Consider the following 19,039-nt stretch of genomic DNA (forward strand, 5'->3'; position numbering starts at 1 on the left):
TGTGTGCTCTCAGTAAACCTGCGCTGATGATAAAATAAAAGATAATAACTAGGATGGAAATAAGAAACATATTTTTGTAATGTTCAGGTCATATTCTATTCCTGATTTTTCCCAGAGCTCAGAATGAGTATGGGCATGCTGCAGATTAGGGCAAAGAATTCCGGCATGTATTTTTCATTTCTGTTTGGGGGAAAGCTGAACAGCAACACAACAAAAGAACATGCTTTCACTTCCCAACAGGCGGTGCCATTTCAAAACCTCTCAGTGACCTGACTGTGGCTGAGTCCCAGACAGCTGTGTTTGAATGTGAGGTGGCAAATCCTGAATCAGAGGGCCAGTGGCTACAAAATGGTAGACCATTAGCTATGACAGATCAGTACCGTGCTGAATCTGATGGTGCGAAAAGAAGGCTTGTTATCCCTGCGACCAAACTGGAGGATATGGGGGAATACAGCTATGAAATAGCAAGCTCAAAGACATCTGCCAAACTGAAGGTCGAAGGTAAGTAATTTTTATAATTAACTGATGTCTTTGAGACTTATTCCAGCATCACTCACTCTATCTTGGACAAGGCCTTAAGACACAAGCAAAATAAAATAAATCAAATAAAAAACCCCAAACAAACAAAACCCTGAGCCTATCCAATAACAACAATGACAAAAAACTAAACAAGCAAATCCCCAACCAACCAACCATCCAACCAATTAACAGAACAGACAAATAAAACTCCAATAACTCCAGAAAACAAACATTTCTCATGGATACTACAAGTAAAGCTTCCTTACTGTCTTCCCAGCACACTACTTTGCTGGAAAGTGTATAAATTACTATATAAATAAAACGAAGCACCATTATTCAGTTTTATTAAGATTAAATTTTAGGCTTTAATTTGGATCTATTTTGTCACTTTTTTTTTCTATTTCTTCATTTTTTTCTATTTCTTCCTTTTATTTTCTTCTAGCTGTTAAGATAAAGAAAACACTAAAGAACTTGACTGTGACAGAATCACAGGAGGCAGTTTTCAGTGTAGAACTGACCCACCCTGATGTGAAAGGAGCTCTATGGATTAAAAATGGTGTTGAACTTGAATCAAGTGACAAATACGAAATTACAGTGAAAGGAACAGTTCACACACTGAGAATCAAACACTGTGTTGTCACTGATGAGTCTGTTTACAGCTTTAAACTTGGAAAAATAGGAGCAAATGCCAGACTTCATGTGGAAAGTAAGCCATTCTGGTTTGAATATTTGCTGTAATGTGTGTTTTGAATTCATATCATACACAGTGCTGAATATCGCTAACTTTTTTCCTCAAGCTGTCAAGATCATCAAAAAGCCAAAGGATGTGACTGCTTTGGAAAATGCTGTTGTCTCATTTGAACTGAGTGTTTCCCATGATACTGTACCAGTCCGCTGGTTCCATAAAAATATTGAGCTTAAACAAAGCGATAAATACAAGATGATCTCTCAAAGGAAAGTTCACAAGCTTATGCTGCACAACATATCTCCTGATGATGCTGGGGAATACACAGCTCTTGTTGGGCAAATTGAGTGCAAAGCAAAACTGTTTGTGGAAAGTAAGTATTGTAAGAAAGTATTTACATGAATTGTTACACCAACACTGAGCAACTTCATAGACTGTTACTCTTGGTTTTTTGCAATCTTCCAAATATACTAACTTTTAGAAAATTCTTTTTTTTTCCCCCATCCTTTTAGGCATACACATCACAAAGACCATGAAAAATATTGAGATCCCTGAGACCAAAACTGCCTCTTTTGAATGTGAAGTTTCTCATTTCAATGTGCCAGCTGTCTGGTTGAAAAATGGTGTGGAGATTGAAATGAGTGAAAAGTTCAAAATAGTTGTCCAAGGGAAACTCCATCAGCTCAATATAATGAACACAAGCAGTGAAGACTCTGCAGAATACACTTTTGTCTGTGGAAATGATAGAGTCAGCGCAACCCTGACTGTAAAACGTATGTAAAAATTAAATTAACCAGAATATTTTACAGTTACCAGTAATAAGTTTGTGTTAACACAGGGACTTAATGATATTCTGACAAAACCAGCAGACTGTAGAGGTGTTTTTAAGCAACACTAAGTAGCCACAATAGCATTTGTTTAAAGAGATTTAGAAGTGGTGAACTTGAAAGTCAGATCCTGTGTTCTTATCTTTAGGCCAATATGCCTAAATGCCAGGTCACCATAGGAGACTGAATTTGGACTCCTATGTCATTCAGTAGTTGTGGAACATTTAATTGTAATACTGATTCTGAACACAAAATGTACGTTTTCATATTTCCAAAATCTTCTTAAAGAAGTTGAAGCATCTCTAATCTGGTTAACATGCATTTAAAATAAAGTAAAACAGAATGGAAAAAAAGCAAACTATGTCCATTCCTTTCCTTTTAGCCATCCTAATTACCTCCATGCTCAAAGACATCAATGCCGAAGAGAAAGATACAATAACCTTTGAAGTTACTGTTAATTATGAAGGCATCTCATATAAATGGTTAAAGAATGGAGTAGAAATAAAATCGACTGATAAATGCCAGATACGAACAAAGAAGCTTACGCACTCCCTCTCCATAAGGAATGTGCATTTTGGTGATGCAGCAGAATATACTTTTGTTGCTGGAAAAGCAGCTTCATCAGCCACTTTATATGTGGAAGGTATTTGCTCTCTTGATTTGTATGTTTAGCGATTTCTCAGGCTTAAATATCATCACAGCACTCATTTTACTTTTTTTCTGCCCTAGCTCGTCACATTGAGTTTAGGAAGCATATTAAAGACATCAAAGTGGTGGAGAAGAAGAGGGCTATTTTTGAATGTGAAGTTTCAGAACCTGACATTCAGGTCCAGTGGATGAAGGATGGTCAAGAACTCCAGATTGGTGATAGGTAAATTATTGTTGTACACCATATTAACTTTTGGAGTGTTTTTTTCCCCAGGAAATATCTAGCTCACTTTCTTTTCTGATGTGCTCAGGATGAAAATTCAGAGAGAGAAATATGTCCATCGTCTCATCATTGCTTCCACAAAGATGTCTGATGCTGGTCAGTACACTGTAGTAGCAGGTGGAAACACATCCAGTGCCAATTTGATTGTGGAAGGTCGTGACATTCGCATCAGAAGTGCCCAGAAAGATATTCAGGTAAGGCCTATACAGATGAATAAATATTTCATAGCTTTGTCAGTCAAAGAGTAATGCAAGGGAAGAGCAATAATATCTAACCAGAAAGAGTCATAGCACAAAAATCTGTAATCATAAGGTCAGAACCTCCACCTAAGAAACTGGAAAGTGAGACCTGAGGACAAACCAATATTACTTCTATTATTTATTCTTTTTCAAAGGTCATTGAGAGACAAAGAGCTGAAATTGAATTTGAAGTCAATGAAGATGACATTGAACCACAGTGGTACAAGGATGGTATTGAGATCAACTTCCAATATGAGGAAAGATACAAGTATGTGGTGGAAAGGAGAGTCCATCGAATGAGCATCTTTGAAACCACTTACTCTGACGCTGGGGAATATACTTTTGTTGCGGGACGGAATAGGAGTTCTGTTATTCTTTATGTGAATGGTATGTGGCCCCACAACCAATGTTTTGACTGTATTTATTACTCAGCAGTTTTCTGATTTTTATATGGCTTCTCTGGAATTCTAACTCTTCAAAGAAAAAAATTTCAAAGAGATCATTTGGAACACTACTGAATTCCTCATGTACATAGATGTTTCTTGCCCTATTGAAGTAGCTGGCTAGTGGATGAAAATACCATAGCAGTTCTTTTCCTATGGTATTTACTTAGGCCAGAAAATTCTTGAGTCTAAATAAAACTACTTTGTTCAAATGGACAAATATGCCTTTCCAGAGTGATCAACCTAACAATTATTGGACATATTTTGCCAGAAACACGCTAACACAGCTAATTATGTTAAGGCACTTGCTGCTGAATCATTCCCCCTGTATCAAGGATGAGGGCAGATTTTCATGGACTCATAAGATTAGGAATAATAAGGGTTTGTTTTGCTTAATCCTTTGCAAATAATTTTCAATCACTAATAATATCAATAACGAGATTTCTCTCTCTTTCCTTCTTTCTCCTGTGTCTTTTTGCCATCTCACTTTCCCCCAATTTCCAGCTCCAGAGCCACCCCAGATTATTCGGGAGCTAGAGCCAACTACTGTGGAGTCTGGCAAACCTGCCCGCTTTTGTGCTATTGTATCAGGCAAACCTCAGCCCAAAATTTCCTGGTACAAAGATGATCAACAGCTTTCTCCAGGTTTCAAGTGCAAATTTCTTCATGATGCACAAGAATATACTCTATTGCTGATTGAAACTTTCCCTGAAGATGAAGCAGTGTACACCTGTGAAGCGAAAAATGAATATGGAGTAGCTACAACTTCAGCTTCACTTTCAGTCGAAAGTGAGTTTCCTATGCTCTTAACAACATTTGTGAAATGAAATTTTCATTCTTCATCTTTAAAAATTACTTTTTTCTCTTTTTCTTTAGTCCCAGAAGTTGTCTCTCCTGAGCTAGAAATGCCAGTGTATCCACCTGCTGTTGTAATACCACTACGTGATACTGTTACATCTGAGGGACATTCCGCTTGTTTTCAGTGCAGAGTTTCTGGAACAGGTGGGTTTAATGACATCCTATACATCTCTCCACCTCGCAAAATTTTTCATCTTGAACTCAGAAAAAATATCAGCAATATATATGCTCAGATCAGTCTTCCCCTAGAAGTACAGATATTTGATACACACACAGCCAAGTGTTACTGACAAGTTTCAGTTAAGCATGTCAAAGCATGGAAGTTTTAAACTGTCATAAACATCTTAAGTGTTTCTAAAAAGATCTGTTTATCATAATTTCTCAGAGTTTATCTTTGGAAACTTCTCAGCATTTTAACTGCTAACTGAAGTTAGAAAACTCTGTCAGTGAGTAAGACACAGAGAGAAAAGCAGTACTGCATCAAATGAACATGAATTTCTGAAGACACACACTGCCATGTCCTTAACTACACAAACTGACTGAAACTGTGACTCAACCTTTCTCCTAATATTTCTAAGTATCATTCTGCAAGCACTAAACTCTGGTTACTTTCTTTATCCTAGCACAAAAAGTGTTTGCTAATTGTCCTTTGAGGTGTAGATTTTACTTGAATAAGTTTTTTTATTTAGACACATAGAATGTCACTCTGCAATTAAAATATCTTTTTCCTTAACACACATTCAAATCAAGCTACTTTTCTCCACTTAGCAAATGGCCTTGAGTATGACTACTAGTGAAATATCCACATAGTTAACTGCAGAGTAAGATCCAGATCACAACCCAAAGAATTTAAAATTATTAATTATTATTTCAAGACAAACAAAACCCCAAATTAAAAAATAATCCTATTTGACAGCTCTATAAAAATGAATACAAATTGGTTATACACATATATATGCAAATATATATAACTTGCATTACTATCCCTTGAAATAATACTCCATTTAAAAAAAAAAGCTTTAGAACAAATCTGATTCTGCTTCAGAAAACATATGTTGGAAATACTGGCCCACCCTTTGTGCAATGCATGCTAGTGTAATTTTTTAATACAACTGTATTAATAGAACTGTATTTTTGTGAATGTGGAAGCTGCATTTACAGCACAGAATACAAGGATCCTTTCATCTAGATCACCCATCATAGAACCATTTAGGTGGAAAAAGATCTCAAAGATCATCAAGTCCAACTATTAACCCAGAACTGCCAAGTCCAGAAATAAACCATGTCCCTAACCATATATATAGGGCTTTTAAATACCTCCAGGGACTGTGACTCTACACTTCACTGGGCAGCCTGCTCCAATGCTTGACAATCCTTGCAATGAAGAAATTTTTCCTATTGAAAATCTCCTTTATTGAATACTCTATCCAAATGCATTTGCATACCTCTCACTTGTGTTATAAAAACCTTTTATATCAGGTTAGGTAACACATGGTTGCTGCAAGTACAATTGTTTAATGGCAGGCATTGAGCAACTGGCTATTGAAAACACTCTTCTGATAACAGTAATAACACACTGCTTGAGTAACAACATATGACTGATGATGTAGTACAGTGACAGATGGAGAGAAAAAGCTAAAATCTGCTTTAATTCACTCCTATGTCTACAAGAATTGGTACAAGTAATACATTTTATATAGGAATATATAAATATTTATTGAGAAATATGACAAGTAATATTTGCAACAAAAAGAGGGAAAGTGCTGTGCTTAGCAGAAGAATGATCTGTTTTAATTTCTTAACCTGACTAGCTCAAGCTAGATATTTTATAGCCTGTTTAATCATGCAACTGTAGCAAAATCACATTTTTAAAAAGATACTTTCTCTGACTTTAGCTGTACAAAAATATTTTTAAATTTTTGCACTAAGAGAGTCAAGGAGGAATGATTTTTAGTCAATAATATATCAGCACCAGAATCAATTTTCCCATACAAATATTTCCAGCGCACAAATCAAAACCTAAAGCAACAAGTAGGTCACTTTCCACTCATCATATTTTACCAGAATAATACAAGGCACATTTAAATTTAAATGTTTGTGTTTAATACTTTTGAAAGATATAAATATAAATATATTGTTTACTTGCTAGTATAATATCATAACTTAGACCTTTTTCTTTACTGTTTTTTGCCTGAGCAGATCTGAAAGTGTCTTGGTACAGCAAAGAGAAGGAGATCAAGCCATCACGTTTTTTCAGAATGACTCAATTTGAAGACACTTACCAGCTGGAGATTGCTGAAGCTTATCCAGAGGATGAAGGGATCTATACCTTTGTGGCCAGCAATTCTGTAGGCCAAGTGACCAGCACTGCCACCTTGAAGTTAGAAGGTACACTGTGCCATTAAAAATCCATTAAAATGTTGTCTTGTTCAGGTCATGTTCCAATAATCATCTTAATATACACTGATACTGATATGTGAGTTGTTGTCTGTCATGTTGTCTTTTAACTCAATTAATTGCTGCCATTTACAATGTCCACAGCATACATTTATGTCTCCAGAATATATGTCATGAACAGAAAAAAGTATTTCAAGATTTTTTCATGTTCCATGCCCCCTTTTCATTTACTCCAGTCTTAAAGTCTGACATGCACCAAAGATGGTAAAAACCTTCTTTCTAATGGAATTTTTTTGCCTACACATTCTTTGATTTGCCTTGTGAAGACAATCTAGTAGTTTTTGTGTGAAATAAATTACTTTGAAGGTTTTGAAAAACATCTCAAATAGAGGTATGTAACAGGTACGTGGGCAACTGAAAAGAAATCCTTTACATTCATATGAATTAATGAAACATTGATCAAAATTTTAGAGCAGAAATACTGTTTGGAGAATTTGCTGTTCTATATTGTTCTTGATATTATTTAACCATAAATATTTTGTTTTCTTTTTGCATTAGATTTTATAAATGATGAATGAGAATAATTCATGCTGTTGTGAGTTAGAAAAAAAACTTGAATGAGAGAGAAAATTCATTGTAGTGTAGGGTAAGAAATTAAAAGTTGGCATGCTTCTTTTCAGGATTTAAAAATGTTGAAGAAGTTACATCAGAGTCCCCTTGGCATGTTTCTTCATCTGTTTCACTTAAGGAGGAATCTATTGGCCAAAGGCCCACCTTTATCCAGCCTATTTCAAGCTGCAGGGTATGCAGCGGGGAATCAGTCAGATTTCAAGCTAGAGTCTCTGGCAGGCCCAAACCAAAAATCCTGTGGTTTCATAATGAACAACTCATGTTGCCAAAAAAAGACTTAGTTTTCCACTTTGATGAGTCTACAGGCGCAGCTATACTGATAATAGTAGATGCTTTCTTAGAGCATGCTGGCCAATACTCTTGCAAGGCAAGAAATAGTGCTGGAGAAACAACTTGTACAGCTACACTTACAGTGACTGCAGAAGGTAAAGCCCCATTTTTACTTCAAAGGGATTCAATTTGTTGCATACCACACTTTTATGCTGTTACTAATTTTTTCCTTGTTTCACACCTTTTCTTTCCCACCTAACTTTAATAGAACCCTCAGTAACCCAGCCACTCTCATTTCTTGTCTTTAAGCTGTAACATTTGGAAATTTTCAAGTTTGTATCTCAATATAGGTCAAAGAATAGAAATGCTTTAATGAAGGCATTCAGGATTTTAAAACAAGTGGTTTAATGATCTTATAGCAGCGACTGAGGTATTTTGCACTATTCTGTAAGAAAAAAAAAAAGATAAAAAAGAAAATACCTCCTTAGAAGTGCCATTAAGTTTCCAGTACTAAAATGGACCACTTTGGTGACAGAAGAGACAAGCACCAACCAAGTAGCAACTGCATGACTAGTTTAGGCATCACTTGTTATTCATACATGTGAATGGATAACTTCTGTGTCAACAGAGTAGTATGTCTGGCATGCTGTGTTTTCAAATGAAGATCATTCATTTTCATCCTCCATGCTGTTTGATTTTGTTCAGAGCATGGCCCAGTAAAGCTCTTTAGATACTAATGTTGTTGTTTTTGTTACTTGATTACACAGTGCAAGCCCTAGATAGGCAAAGTTCTGGGAAAGATGTAAAAGACTCTATCCAGTCACAGTCTATATCAGAACTTCATGTTTCTCCTCTCACAAAGAAGAACGCTGAAACTTATCAAAAAGAATTTAAATCAGTCCAACAACCATCACAGGAACTGCATGTACAGGTTTTTGAAAGTGTATCAGAAAGCTTGACCATGAAGGCTACATCAATTGAAGAAATTAACGCTGTGCACACCTCAGTCCTTTCTCAAACATCTCAGAGCACCAAAATCTCTATGATGACCTCTCAAGAAAAGAAAGATGTCCCTCCAAAGATTCTCTTGCAACTCAGAGACCTAACTGTGAAATGTGGTGACACTGCTCAGTTCATATGTGCCCTAGAAAATGAATTCTATGAGTTTCTTTGGGCCCATGAAGGTAAAAAGATAGAATTGTCTGAAAAATTGAAGATATCACAAAATGGAAATGTTCTTCTGCTTACAATCCTAAATGCCCAGCTGTCAGATCAAGGACTGTACAGTTGTACTGTGTATAATGACTATGGAGGGACAACAACTTCAGCAATACTAACAGTCAAAGGTGGTTATCTGACTTTTAACATTTTTACTTACTTTTTGCAGCTTCATTATAACTGCCTACAGCCCACTACTATTACCTTTATTATCAGTATTTAATTGAGAAAGCTCTAGTAATAATGCTCTGGAGTTTTTCCTTCACATTTACAGCTCTATTTATAAGTAACATGTGCAGTACTGGGAAGTTGGTACTGTAACTTTGTGCCTCTTCCCATAAAGTCACAGGTGTCTCAGGCTTTTTATTCCTCATATCCTTCATGATATGCAGTGAGATGTAAAGAAAAACAAACTTGTAGGAATTTTTATATTTTGTTAATTCCTGAAGCAGGAGTTTAAGGAAGAAAAGAATGTCAGATGCAATTTTGAATTAGATACCAGGTCATTTCTAACTCCAGCATGTTTCCAACAAATTCAAGATTCCAATTCCAAAGTTTGCAATATAAGTTAATGTACTTGAAAGGATTAATGGGTGCAAGTATTGTATTACTGCAATACTGAACTGTCTTCTACCTTTCACTCTTCCTAATATATTATGTGTTTACTTTTTGCTTAAACTCCTTCTACCTCTTCCTGACATCCATGTATTAAAATGTTAGTAGTGTTACCACTAGAGAAGACCCAAAAATGTATTGTTACCACAGGTGATAGTATTTCTGATGAGTTCAAAGGAATCAAGACCAGAAAATAAGGATGAATAATGAAAAGGGCATTGACCCTGTTGATCTGGCTCTTAAGTACTGAAACTTCTTTCTTCACTACAGAGCTGCCAAAAGCACTTTACATAATCTTCTGCTGCTACTTTCCGAATAAAGGCTCTAGATTAGAAGCAAAGATGCGGGTTTTTTTAGTCACTGTGGGAAAGACCCACAGGCTTAACTGGTAACTAGAACTAGACTAACAGGGCTAGAGCTCTTAAATGTGCCATCACTCATGTTTAATAGCACTGTTTTAGCACTAATATACAGCATATTCTATCAAAACTAATTACTGGGTTTTCTCCCCATAAGTATAAGGATGTTTTTTATTCCTGCAAAACATCTGACCTAATACTTTTCCTAACTTTATTCTTACCTAGCAAAAGAAGCACAAGCCAAAGCAGTAACAAAAATTACTCTTGAATCAGATTCTAAAAGCTTTAAAGCAGCCAAAGATTGTCAGTTTAAAGCATCTGAAGTTAAGCAAGAATCTTCAAAGAAAACCTCAAGCTTGTTTATATCTACATCCCAAAGACCACATGAAACTGAGAAGCAAAGAAACAGAGTATACTATCCTGATGTTGTGCCATGTGAAGACATCACAGAAACTGACGCCAAAGCACCAGAGTTTCTTGAAACTCTGCCTTCAGAAACCACTGTAAAAGAAGGAGATGATGCGTTTCTCTTTTGCATAATGAAAGGTGTGCCTACACCTTGCGTAGTCTGGCTGTGCAATCAGCTAATAGTTGAGGAGTCTGCACGGTGTTCCCTTAAACACGATGGGTCACTGTGCAGTTTAAGATTGTTGAAAGTTGGTCAGGACCACGAGGGTATATACAAGTGCAGAATAGTTAACCCTGCAGGACAAGCCGAGTGCAGCACCCATCTGAAAGTGACAGGTTGGCAACTGCATGTTCCTTCCAAGTATCAATTCCTCATGCATAGCATCATAACTGCATTCCACTACATTCATTCCCTAGGAGATGATAAGGAACGAGAAGTATCTCATTAGTCTGTGGATTGTTGACTGTTTTCTCAGGGATTTACAGCATGATAAAGGCATGTTGTTTTAGAAACTTTCCCCCACCCTGCAAAAAGAAAGCAAATCTTACAGAAAAATGTACATTGCAAACAAGTTTGAAAATATTTGACTACTTTATTCTCAAAATTTATCAAGTGTTTGAATTGTCTGGCATGCATTTATGTGTGTGTACATGTGGATTTATGTCTATTTGCAAAACAGATTGGACATTTTTACTATATAAAGTGTTGATTGGCACATCTAACAATAATAGCTCAAAAATATTTGTCTTTTTTTATTCTAGCTCCTGAAAAAATTGTTCATGAGAAGCTAGAAGAAGAGGTTGAAATGGAAGTGAAAGGTACAATAACCAATGAGAATAATTATTACCAGTAATTAGCAATGTTGTGAAAAGGTTTTATCAGCTTCCATGAAGTGTCTGATGGGGAAAGACACACTTTAAAGCATATTGGAACATGTTGCATGTTTGTTTTGATATGCAAAGGGTTACCTGCATTATAAGGTTATTTAAGTTTTAAAATATGTTTAAAACTTCAAAATCTATTATTGTGCAGCCATATTTTTAACTTTTACTTCATGCTTTGCAGCTGTTCACAGAGCTCTTATATGTTCCATTTCCTTTTGAATGCATGGAATAATTTACTTCAGAAGGAAGTTATACAAATCTTAATTTTATTACTTTTAAACAAGTTAGCAGCCTAACATTAATAGGTTCAATGGACACTATTGGATGGATAGATGAAGTATACTACAGAGCATTTGTTGTTTAGGTTATGTGAAAACTACACATTCCCATTGATTCCTCGCACTTTTTTTACATACATTAATTCATCATTGTACATCTCTTACCCTGGCTTGCAGATAGCATACGTGGTTCATGTTGCTTGCTTTTCCCCCCATGCATAACACTGTGGAGTTAGTGGCTGTATTAGTTCGAATAAACGCCTTCTCATTTCATGTTACTTACTTTTTAAAAAATATATTTCAAACTATTTTTTTTCAATTGTTTGAACATATCTACAAACAGAGGGGTCAGAAAGGGCGTTTATTCTACTGTCTGCAAGTCAGGTAAGATTTTCTTCTTTGCCACCCAAAGACACACAGCTTTTCCAGGCAACAAAAACATATACACAGAAGAACATGTTATTTTGAAATTCTTTTTTTGCTTGTTCAAGAAGAAATTTCCAGTCTGAAGAAAGAACAGACAACGAACGATTTTCGTGTCAATCTTTAAAACAGAGCAAGGCGTTGCGTTTATTCGAACAAATATGGTGAGTGAATTACTTTTTTTTCCTGGGTGTGTGATGAAATCTGTTGCATGCCCATTTTTTATTTCAATATATTGCTACTTTTTTACAACCAGGTGGTAGGCAGAGCGTGACATGCTTTAACCCGGTCTCCTTCTCTTGCAGAACAGCGCAGCGGGGACTTCGAGGGACACGACACAGCGGCGGTGCTGGCTTGCCCCCAGAACCGTAAACCCATCTTCACACAGGGACTGAAGTGTAGGTCTGTCCTGGAGGGGGACCCCGCGTTGTTCCGGTGCAAGCTGGTGGCGTGCCCGGCCCCGCACATGGCCTGGTTCCACAACAACCGGCCCGTGCTCCAGGACTGCCGCAAGGTGATTCGCACCGAGAGCACGGAGCACACGCACTGCGCCAGCCTGGAGCTGCGGGATGTGCGGGAGCACGACGCCGGCAGCTACAGGGTATTCGCCATTAACACTGAGGGCTCAGCCGAGTCCACCGCCTCCCTGCTGGTGTCCCGCAGCGGGGAGCGGCGGGGCCCGGCTCCGGCCGGGAGTGCGGAGGGGATGCGGCCGAGCTGGGGGTGCCTGCTGCAGCAGCGGCGGGAGGAGCGGCTGCGGGTGGTGCTGCGCTGCACCGGCTCTCCCTTCGACAAGGGGCAGGAGGCTGAGCCTGGGGACCTCTCATCTGCCCGGGGCAAGGTACGAACCATCCGTTTCCAGAGCCTACCGCTCGGGAGGCCGTGCCGCCCAGGGCTGGCGCACAGTAGGGAGCACAGGGCCACAGTGGCTAATGCTGAGGAGCTGCTGGATGAGGAGACCCGCTGGAAGCTGCAGAGGCTGCGGGAAGCAAAGAGGGCAGCACTGCAAAAGAAGCAGGAATTCCTCATGTCTACACCTCAGGAGGCACTTCCTGAGCAGCCCAGCCCACGTAAGGTGGCTGCCAAAATGGTTGGCTCAAAGCCCCTCACAGTGCAGGTAGTGAAGCAATACTCCAGGTCCAAGGACCTGGGGGAGAGATGGCAGGTGCAAGGTGGGCTCCTGGAGCCCTGCCCACCCCTCTTTGTACAGGAGATCAAGCCCCAGGAAGCTGTTGAGGGACAAAGATGCGCTTTCTCCTGCCTCTTCCATGGCCGCCCACAGCCCACCGTCACTTGGTACAGCAATGACAAGCCCGTGGGGCGCATCCAGGGCACTGCTGTTCACACCACGGGGTGCTGCTCCACACTGACCTTCCCATCTGTGCTCCCACAGCATGGTGGCACTGTCACCTGTGTGATCTTCAACCCACTGGGCACAGTCAGCGCCTCAGCTGGACTCCGTGTACGGCGGCGAATGCCAGCCTATAAGTACACGAAGAAGGAAAAGGAGGAGATGAAAGTGGAGGAGAAGAAAGAGGTGAAGGAGGAAAAAAGGGAGAAAGAGGAGAAGGAAGAGGAGAAAATGAAGGAGGAGGAGGAAGAAGTTGGTGTGGTCTTGGCAGCAGAGAAGGGACTGCCAAGTGCAGTTCCAGACTCAGACTTGCTGTCATTGCCTGTGGAAATCAAAATCACTGCCCCCACTCCAACGCCAGAACAAGACACAGAGATGAGAGAGGTCCCACGACTCTCTCCAGAGCGGGCTGCTTCCACCATGAAGCACAAATTTAAGTTTTCATTTGATATGGGAAATGAACCACCCCAAATTCTGACAGAAGCCCCAGCACATATTCATTGCTGTGAAGGAGAGGAAGTGGTGTTGGAGTGTGCTGTGTCTGGGCAGCCCCCACCTGTTGTGAGCTGGTCCTTGAATGGCCAGAGCCTCTCTGTCAGTGAGAGACTGAGGTTTGAAGAGGGCAAGAATGGCACGTACCGCTTACACCTTCAAGAGGTCTCTGTCACAGATGCTGGGAGATACTGTTGTGTGGCCACAAACGTGGCTGGAACAGCACAGACTGCCTCTGAGCTGACAGTGCAGCCCAGGGCACCGAAGCTGTATGGCAGGGGTGAAGGCACTGAGGAACTGCCTGCCATGGACCATGTTCTGCACCTCCAAGGCCTCAGCATACTTGGTAGGGATGAAGAGGAAAAAATTGCATGCCCCAAGGAGGAGGAAGCCCACCTACCCTGGTCCCTGAGGTTGTCTCCACCTCCTGGTGACCAGCTGGAAGATTGTGAGGAAACACCTCACATCAGGGAAAGTGAGATGGAGGGAACAATGGATATCACAGAAGTTTATGCAAGGCAAGAAATGGGCAATACAGAAGAAAGGGTGATTTATACAGATAGTATTTCTGAGATGAGGCAGAGCAGGGGGAAAGCTGTCTCTGAGGAACACAGCTTTGGAATTGATACCAGTGAATTGCACACTACTGTATCCAGGGAAGGATGTGAATTGGTGGCCAAGGACTCAGGTCACTTTTCTGAGGAGCTGGAGCCTGAAGGAGGCAAGGTGCTACCACATACAGATACTCTGTCCTGGGATATCTTGAAGTCACCATTTATGGAAGTGCAAGGGCAAGCACATGCTACTGAGCAGTCTGCTCTGGCAGGGGAGTGTAAGGATTTATTACTTATGGAAGAGCAAATACGTGCTACTGAGGAGTCTCCTCTGGCAGGGGAGTGTAAATATTTATCAGTTATGGAAGTGCAAGAGCAAATACGTGCTACTGAGGAGTCTCCTCTGGCAGGGGAGTGTAAATATTTATCAGTTATGGAAGTGCAAGAGCAAATACATGCTACTGAGCAGTCTGCTCTGGCAGGGAAGGGGAAGGATTTCTCATTTATGGAAGTGCCAGAACAAATGCATGCTCCTGAGCAGTCTGCTCTGGCAGGGAAGGGGAAGGATTTCTCATTTATGGAAGTGCCAGAACAAATACATGCCCCTGAGCAGTCTGCTCTGGCAGGGGAAGGTAAGGATTTCTCATTTATGGAAGTGCAAGAACAAACACATGCCTTTGACCAGTCTGCTCTGGCAGGGGAGTGCAAGGATTCACCATTTATGGAAGTGCAAGGGCAAGCACGTACCCCTGAGCAGTCTTCTTTGGCAAGGGAGTGTAAGGTTTCACAATTTTTCATTCCTGTATCACCTGTGGTGCAAGACAGAAGTGATGTCTGCACAGAGTGTGATGCCCCTGCTGGGGAGGCAGTGACTCCTGATGTGCCTCTTGTGGAAGCGCCAAGTGTGCCCCACCTGCAGGACCACATTGCAAGCACCCCCACAAAGGAGGAGTTTGGCTTTTATGAATTCTATGCAGGAGAGCAGCAGGAGGAACAGGACAAGGAGCAGGAGAGATCAGTTGGTATTGAACAGGACATTAAAGCTGATGATAATCTTTGTAAAGAAGAAGCGATTGATGATGGTGATGCCACACATTGGAAAATACAAAGTGACAGGCAAATGCTGCAAGAAATTGAGTCTGATGCATACAGCCCTTCTTTGAATCTAATCCCCACTCCTCCTGGCATAGGAAACTCAGGCCAGGTTTTTACTGAGAAAGCTGAAGAAGTAGAAGAGGTGCATTTCAGAGAGCAGCTGTTGCCCTCTGAGCCTGACACTGAGATCATATTTGATCTGAAGAAGTTTGCAGAGCCTTTCCCAGCTACAGAGACTGTGCACACAGAACAGGCACAAACCCCCACAGCACCGGAAAGTGCGGAGGTCATCACTGGAATCATCTCCCCAGCACACCAACATGATGTGCTTGAAGGAGAGATGTCCCTGAGTGAGGAGCTGCGTCAGAGCTACAGGGTGCAGCAGGAGGAGGTTGATGCTCAGGAAGAGGAAGAGCCAAGAGAAATCACAACAGCTGATTTGCAGACTCCTAATGGGGACCTTGGCAGTGTCATGATATCTGCTGAAGAGGGACATTCTGCTGAAGAAGTTCAGGATTCAAAGATGAGTGTCTGTGGAGAGGATTCGCTTCAAGAAAAAGTTAATGAATTTCTAGTGGAGCCCACACCAGATTTCCAAAGAGGAGTTCAGGAAACACATGTGTGGGAGAGTGGGGAACGACTGGAGACCACAGACTCCCAGAGTGACAGCTTCATTGTGGACTTGAAAAAAGCTGCACATGAAAAGAAACCCCAGGCTGGGCATCAGGCTGAGGAAAATGGTGGTTCTGGGACAGAAAAGTTCTTTGAGCCAGGCAGGAGCAGCTTCAGCTGTGAGATGGAAAGTACAGATTCCCATGAGGAGATGCTCAGAGAAATCCAGCAGGAACCAAACACAACCAAGGGCTTCTCTTTGGGGAAACTCATCCTTGGGTTAGTAATGGATGATCCTGTGGCACAGAAGGAGCAAAGGAAGGAGTCTTGGGACAAGAAGAGGACTCCCACTGAGGAAGCCTCTGAGAATAGCCTGGATGGAGAAGAAATGTGGGAGGATACTTCTGCAGGTCCAGAGCCCAGTGCTGTTCAAATCTCAGAGTTGGAGCCTGATTTGTCCCTGGCCAATTATTTAAGATCCACTGGGATATATGAAACTCCAACTCTCAAAGGCACAGTTCAGAAGGAGCAGCAGGAAACTATAACTTCACTGGAAGTGGAGGAGGTTACCTTCAGCACAGTTTATGATTATTACAACAACCATCAGGAATTTGCCCGGCCCTTCTCTCCTGAGTCAGAAATGTCTATAGAGCTGGAGAGTGGGAGCAGAGAGGAGTCACCTGATTCAGACCGCTTCTACACACCTCCCTCCTCCGTGGAAATATTTGAAACTGCTTCATCAGCATCCTACCACACGCCGCTCAGCACACCCGAGCGCTACTCCACACCATCCGAGGGCTCAGGGTACAGCACACCACCCGAGCGCTACTCCACACCGTCCGAGGGCTCAGTGTATAGCATGGCCCCTGAGCACTACCCCTCACCTTTCGAGAGTTCAAAATGCAACACACCCTCGGAGCAGTATTTCACACCCTTTGAGGGACCCTACTCTGCATCGGGGGACAGCACACCACCAGAACGCTACCGGACACCCACTGGGGAGTATATGGATGCCCTGACCATGCTCCCCCTCTGTGAGAGGAGGCATCAGCCTCCAGACCAGTCCCAGTCAAATGGGTTTATGACCCCCTGTGAAGCCCTGGAGCCGTCAGGCAGGGACATGCCGCCAGCATTCCTCAAGGCATTGAGCGGGAGGAGATTGTATGAGGGCAGCACACTGATGTTTGTGGCTGAGGTGGTGGGTGTACCCAAGCCAGGAGTGAAGTGGTATCATAATAAGTCTCTTCTGGAGCTGGATGAGAGAGTGCAAATAGAGAAGGATGGGGACACATATATTCTGGAAATCACTAATGTCCAGAAAGCTGATGAAGGACAGTATCTGTGCCATGCAGTGAACATTGTTGGGGAAGCTAAAAGTATTGCAGAGGTGGAGGTTTTGCCTGAAGATGGACGGTCACTGGCACTGCCACCCCCTGTCACCCACCAGCATGTTATACACTTTGACATGGAGCAAAGCACATCTTCGAGATCCCCTTCACCACAGGAAATCCTCCTGGAAGTGGAGCTGGATGAAAATGAAGTGAAAGAGTTTGAAAAGCAGGTCAAAATCATAACCAGTCCTGAGTTTAGCCCAGACAAGAAGAGCATGGTGGTTTCCCTAGATGTACTTCCACTTGCCTTGTTAGAACAAGCTGCAGGCTTGGCAGCAGGGGAGAATGAGGATGTAAAAATTGATTTCCAAGTAACTGAAATGCCTCCACGCTTTGCTGTGCCTGTTACAGATATCAGGGTGACGGAAGGCTTGGATGCAGTTTTTGAGTGTGTTGTAACAGGTACTCCTGTCCCAGTAGTTCAGTGGTTCAGAGGTGACACATGTGCGACACCTGGCACAGGGAAGTATGTTGTGAGTCAGAAGGAGGGACTTCACAGTCTGAAGGTCAAAACTGTAGGACCTTCTGATAGTGGCTTGTATCATTGTCAGGCAACTAATAGGCTGGGAGAAGCAGCGTGCAAAGGCTCCCTTGTGGTCGTGGCTCAGCAGGAAGCAAATGCAGTGAGCAGTGAGACAGTCACAGGCTGTGAACCACACGGGTCCCAGAAGTGTGACTTGCTTTTGAGTACGACTGTGAGCCCAGGTGATCAGTCAGAGATAGAGCTGGAATTTGAGTTTGAGCCGCACAAAGATGACTCAGAAAAAGCGATCCAACTGCTTGCAGTGACTCAACAAGAGCAAGAAGTGGAAGGGGAGAAGCATGTCAACATTAGTTTTGATGTGTTTGCAGAGCCATCCAAAGAGGAATGGGTTGAGTTTAGGGCACAGGACTCAGAGAGCTGCAGCTTTGAGTTCCAGGTCACAGAAGCTCCTCCCAGATTTGTGAGGCTCATTTCTGACTACAGTACGTTTGTAGGTGCCTCAGTGTGTTTCCAGTGTCTTGTGACTGGTTCCCCCTGTCCCAGTGTCTGCTGGTACAAGGATGGGGTGTTGTTGGAAGGGGATAGATACTGTGCACAGGAAGAGCAGAACGGCTTGCACAGTCTTACCATTGAAAACCTGGTGCAGAGTGACAGTGGGCAGTACAAATGTATAGCTACTAACAGAGCAGGAACTGCTGAGACTTGTGCTGTGTTAACATTATACTAAATTTCCATAATTTATTTCAGAGTCTGTCTTGAAATATTAAGTGTTTTTACGATGTTGTTCACTGCAGGTAAAAATGCAGCACTCATTTTAGGGGCATTGTTTTCATCTCTCTAAGGATGAAAACCACTCTGTGGGCATATTTGTATTTCACTTAGATTTGCCTTCTTTGGGGAATTTAAGTGAGATTTAATCCATGCATAGATTTTGTGCACACTTTCTGCACTGAGGGATATTTCAGATTCCTTCTACGCTCCTTGCTCATTCTTGTAAAGATATTTTAATTGACACTCATTTGCATAGGACTGATTTTTTTGTATAATATATATATACCTGTGTGTCTGTAACAGT

At 41.4% G+C, this 19,039-nt stretch overlaps 1 protein-coding gene across 24 annotated transcripts in view; it reads left to right on the forward strand.

Moving 5' to 3' along the window:
- Positions 1-19,039, forward strand: part of TTN (titin) — a 238,116-nt gene that overhangs the window by 27,772 nt on the left and 191,305 nt on the right. For 19 of the 24 annotated variants that reach the window (XM_030952694.1, XM_030952707.1, XM_030952698.1 and 16 more), the window contains 15 exons: positions 241-501; positions 962-1,225; positions 1,317-1,577; positions 1,717-1,977; positions 2,414-2,674; positions 2,761-2,902; positions 2,991-3,156; positions 3,357-3,588; positions 4,149-4,433; positions 4,521-4,646; positions 6,702-6,890; positions 7,580-7,954; positions 8,567-9,145; positions 10,217-10,735; positions 11,162-11,218. In XM_030952694.1, the coding sequence (XP_030808554.1) occupies positions 241-501; positions 962-1,225; positions 1,317-1,577; positions 1,717-1,977; positions 2,414-2,674; positions 2,761-2,902; positions 2,991-3,156; positions 3,357-3,588; positions 4,149-4,433; positions 4,521-4,646; positions 6,702-6,890; positions 7,580-7,954; positions 8,567-9,145; positions 10,217-10,735; positions 11,162-11,218 (3,978 nt within the window). The remainder of the gene's footprint in view (positions 1-240; positions 502-961; positions 1,226-1,316; positions 1,578-1,716; positions 1,978-2,413; positions 2,675-2,760; positions 2,903-2,990; positions 3,157-3,356; positions 3,589-4,148; positions 4,434-4,520; positions 4,647-6,701; positions 6,891-7,579; positions 7,955-8,566; positions 9,146-10,216; positions 10,736-11,161; positions 11,219-19,039) is intronic. The other 5 variants (XM_030952710.1, XM_030952719.1, XM_030952711.1 and 2 more) reach the window with 3 other exon arrangements.

This window comes from Camarhynchus parvulus, chromosome 7, assembly GCF_901933205.1.
Source record: "Camarhynchus parvulus chromosome 7, STF_HiC, whole genome shotgun sequence".
In the NCBI taxonomy this organism is placed as follows: Eukaryota; Metazoa; Chordata; class Aves; order Passeriformes; family Thraupidae; genus Camarhynchus; species Camarhynchus parvulus.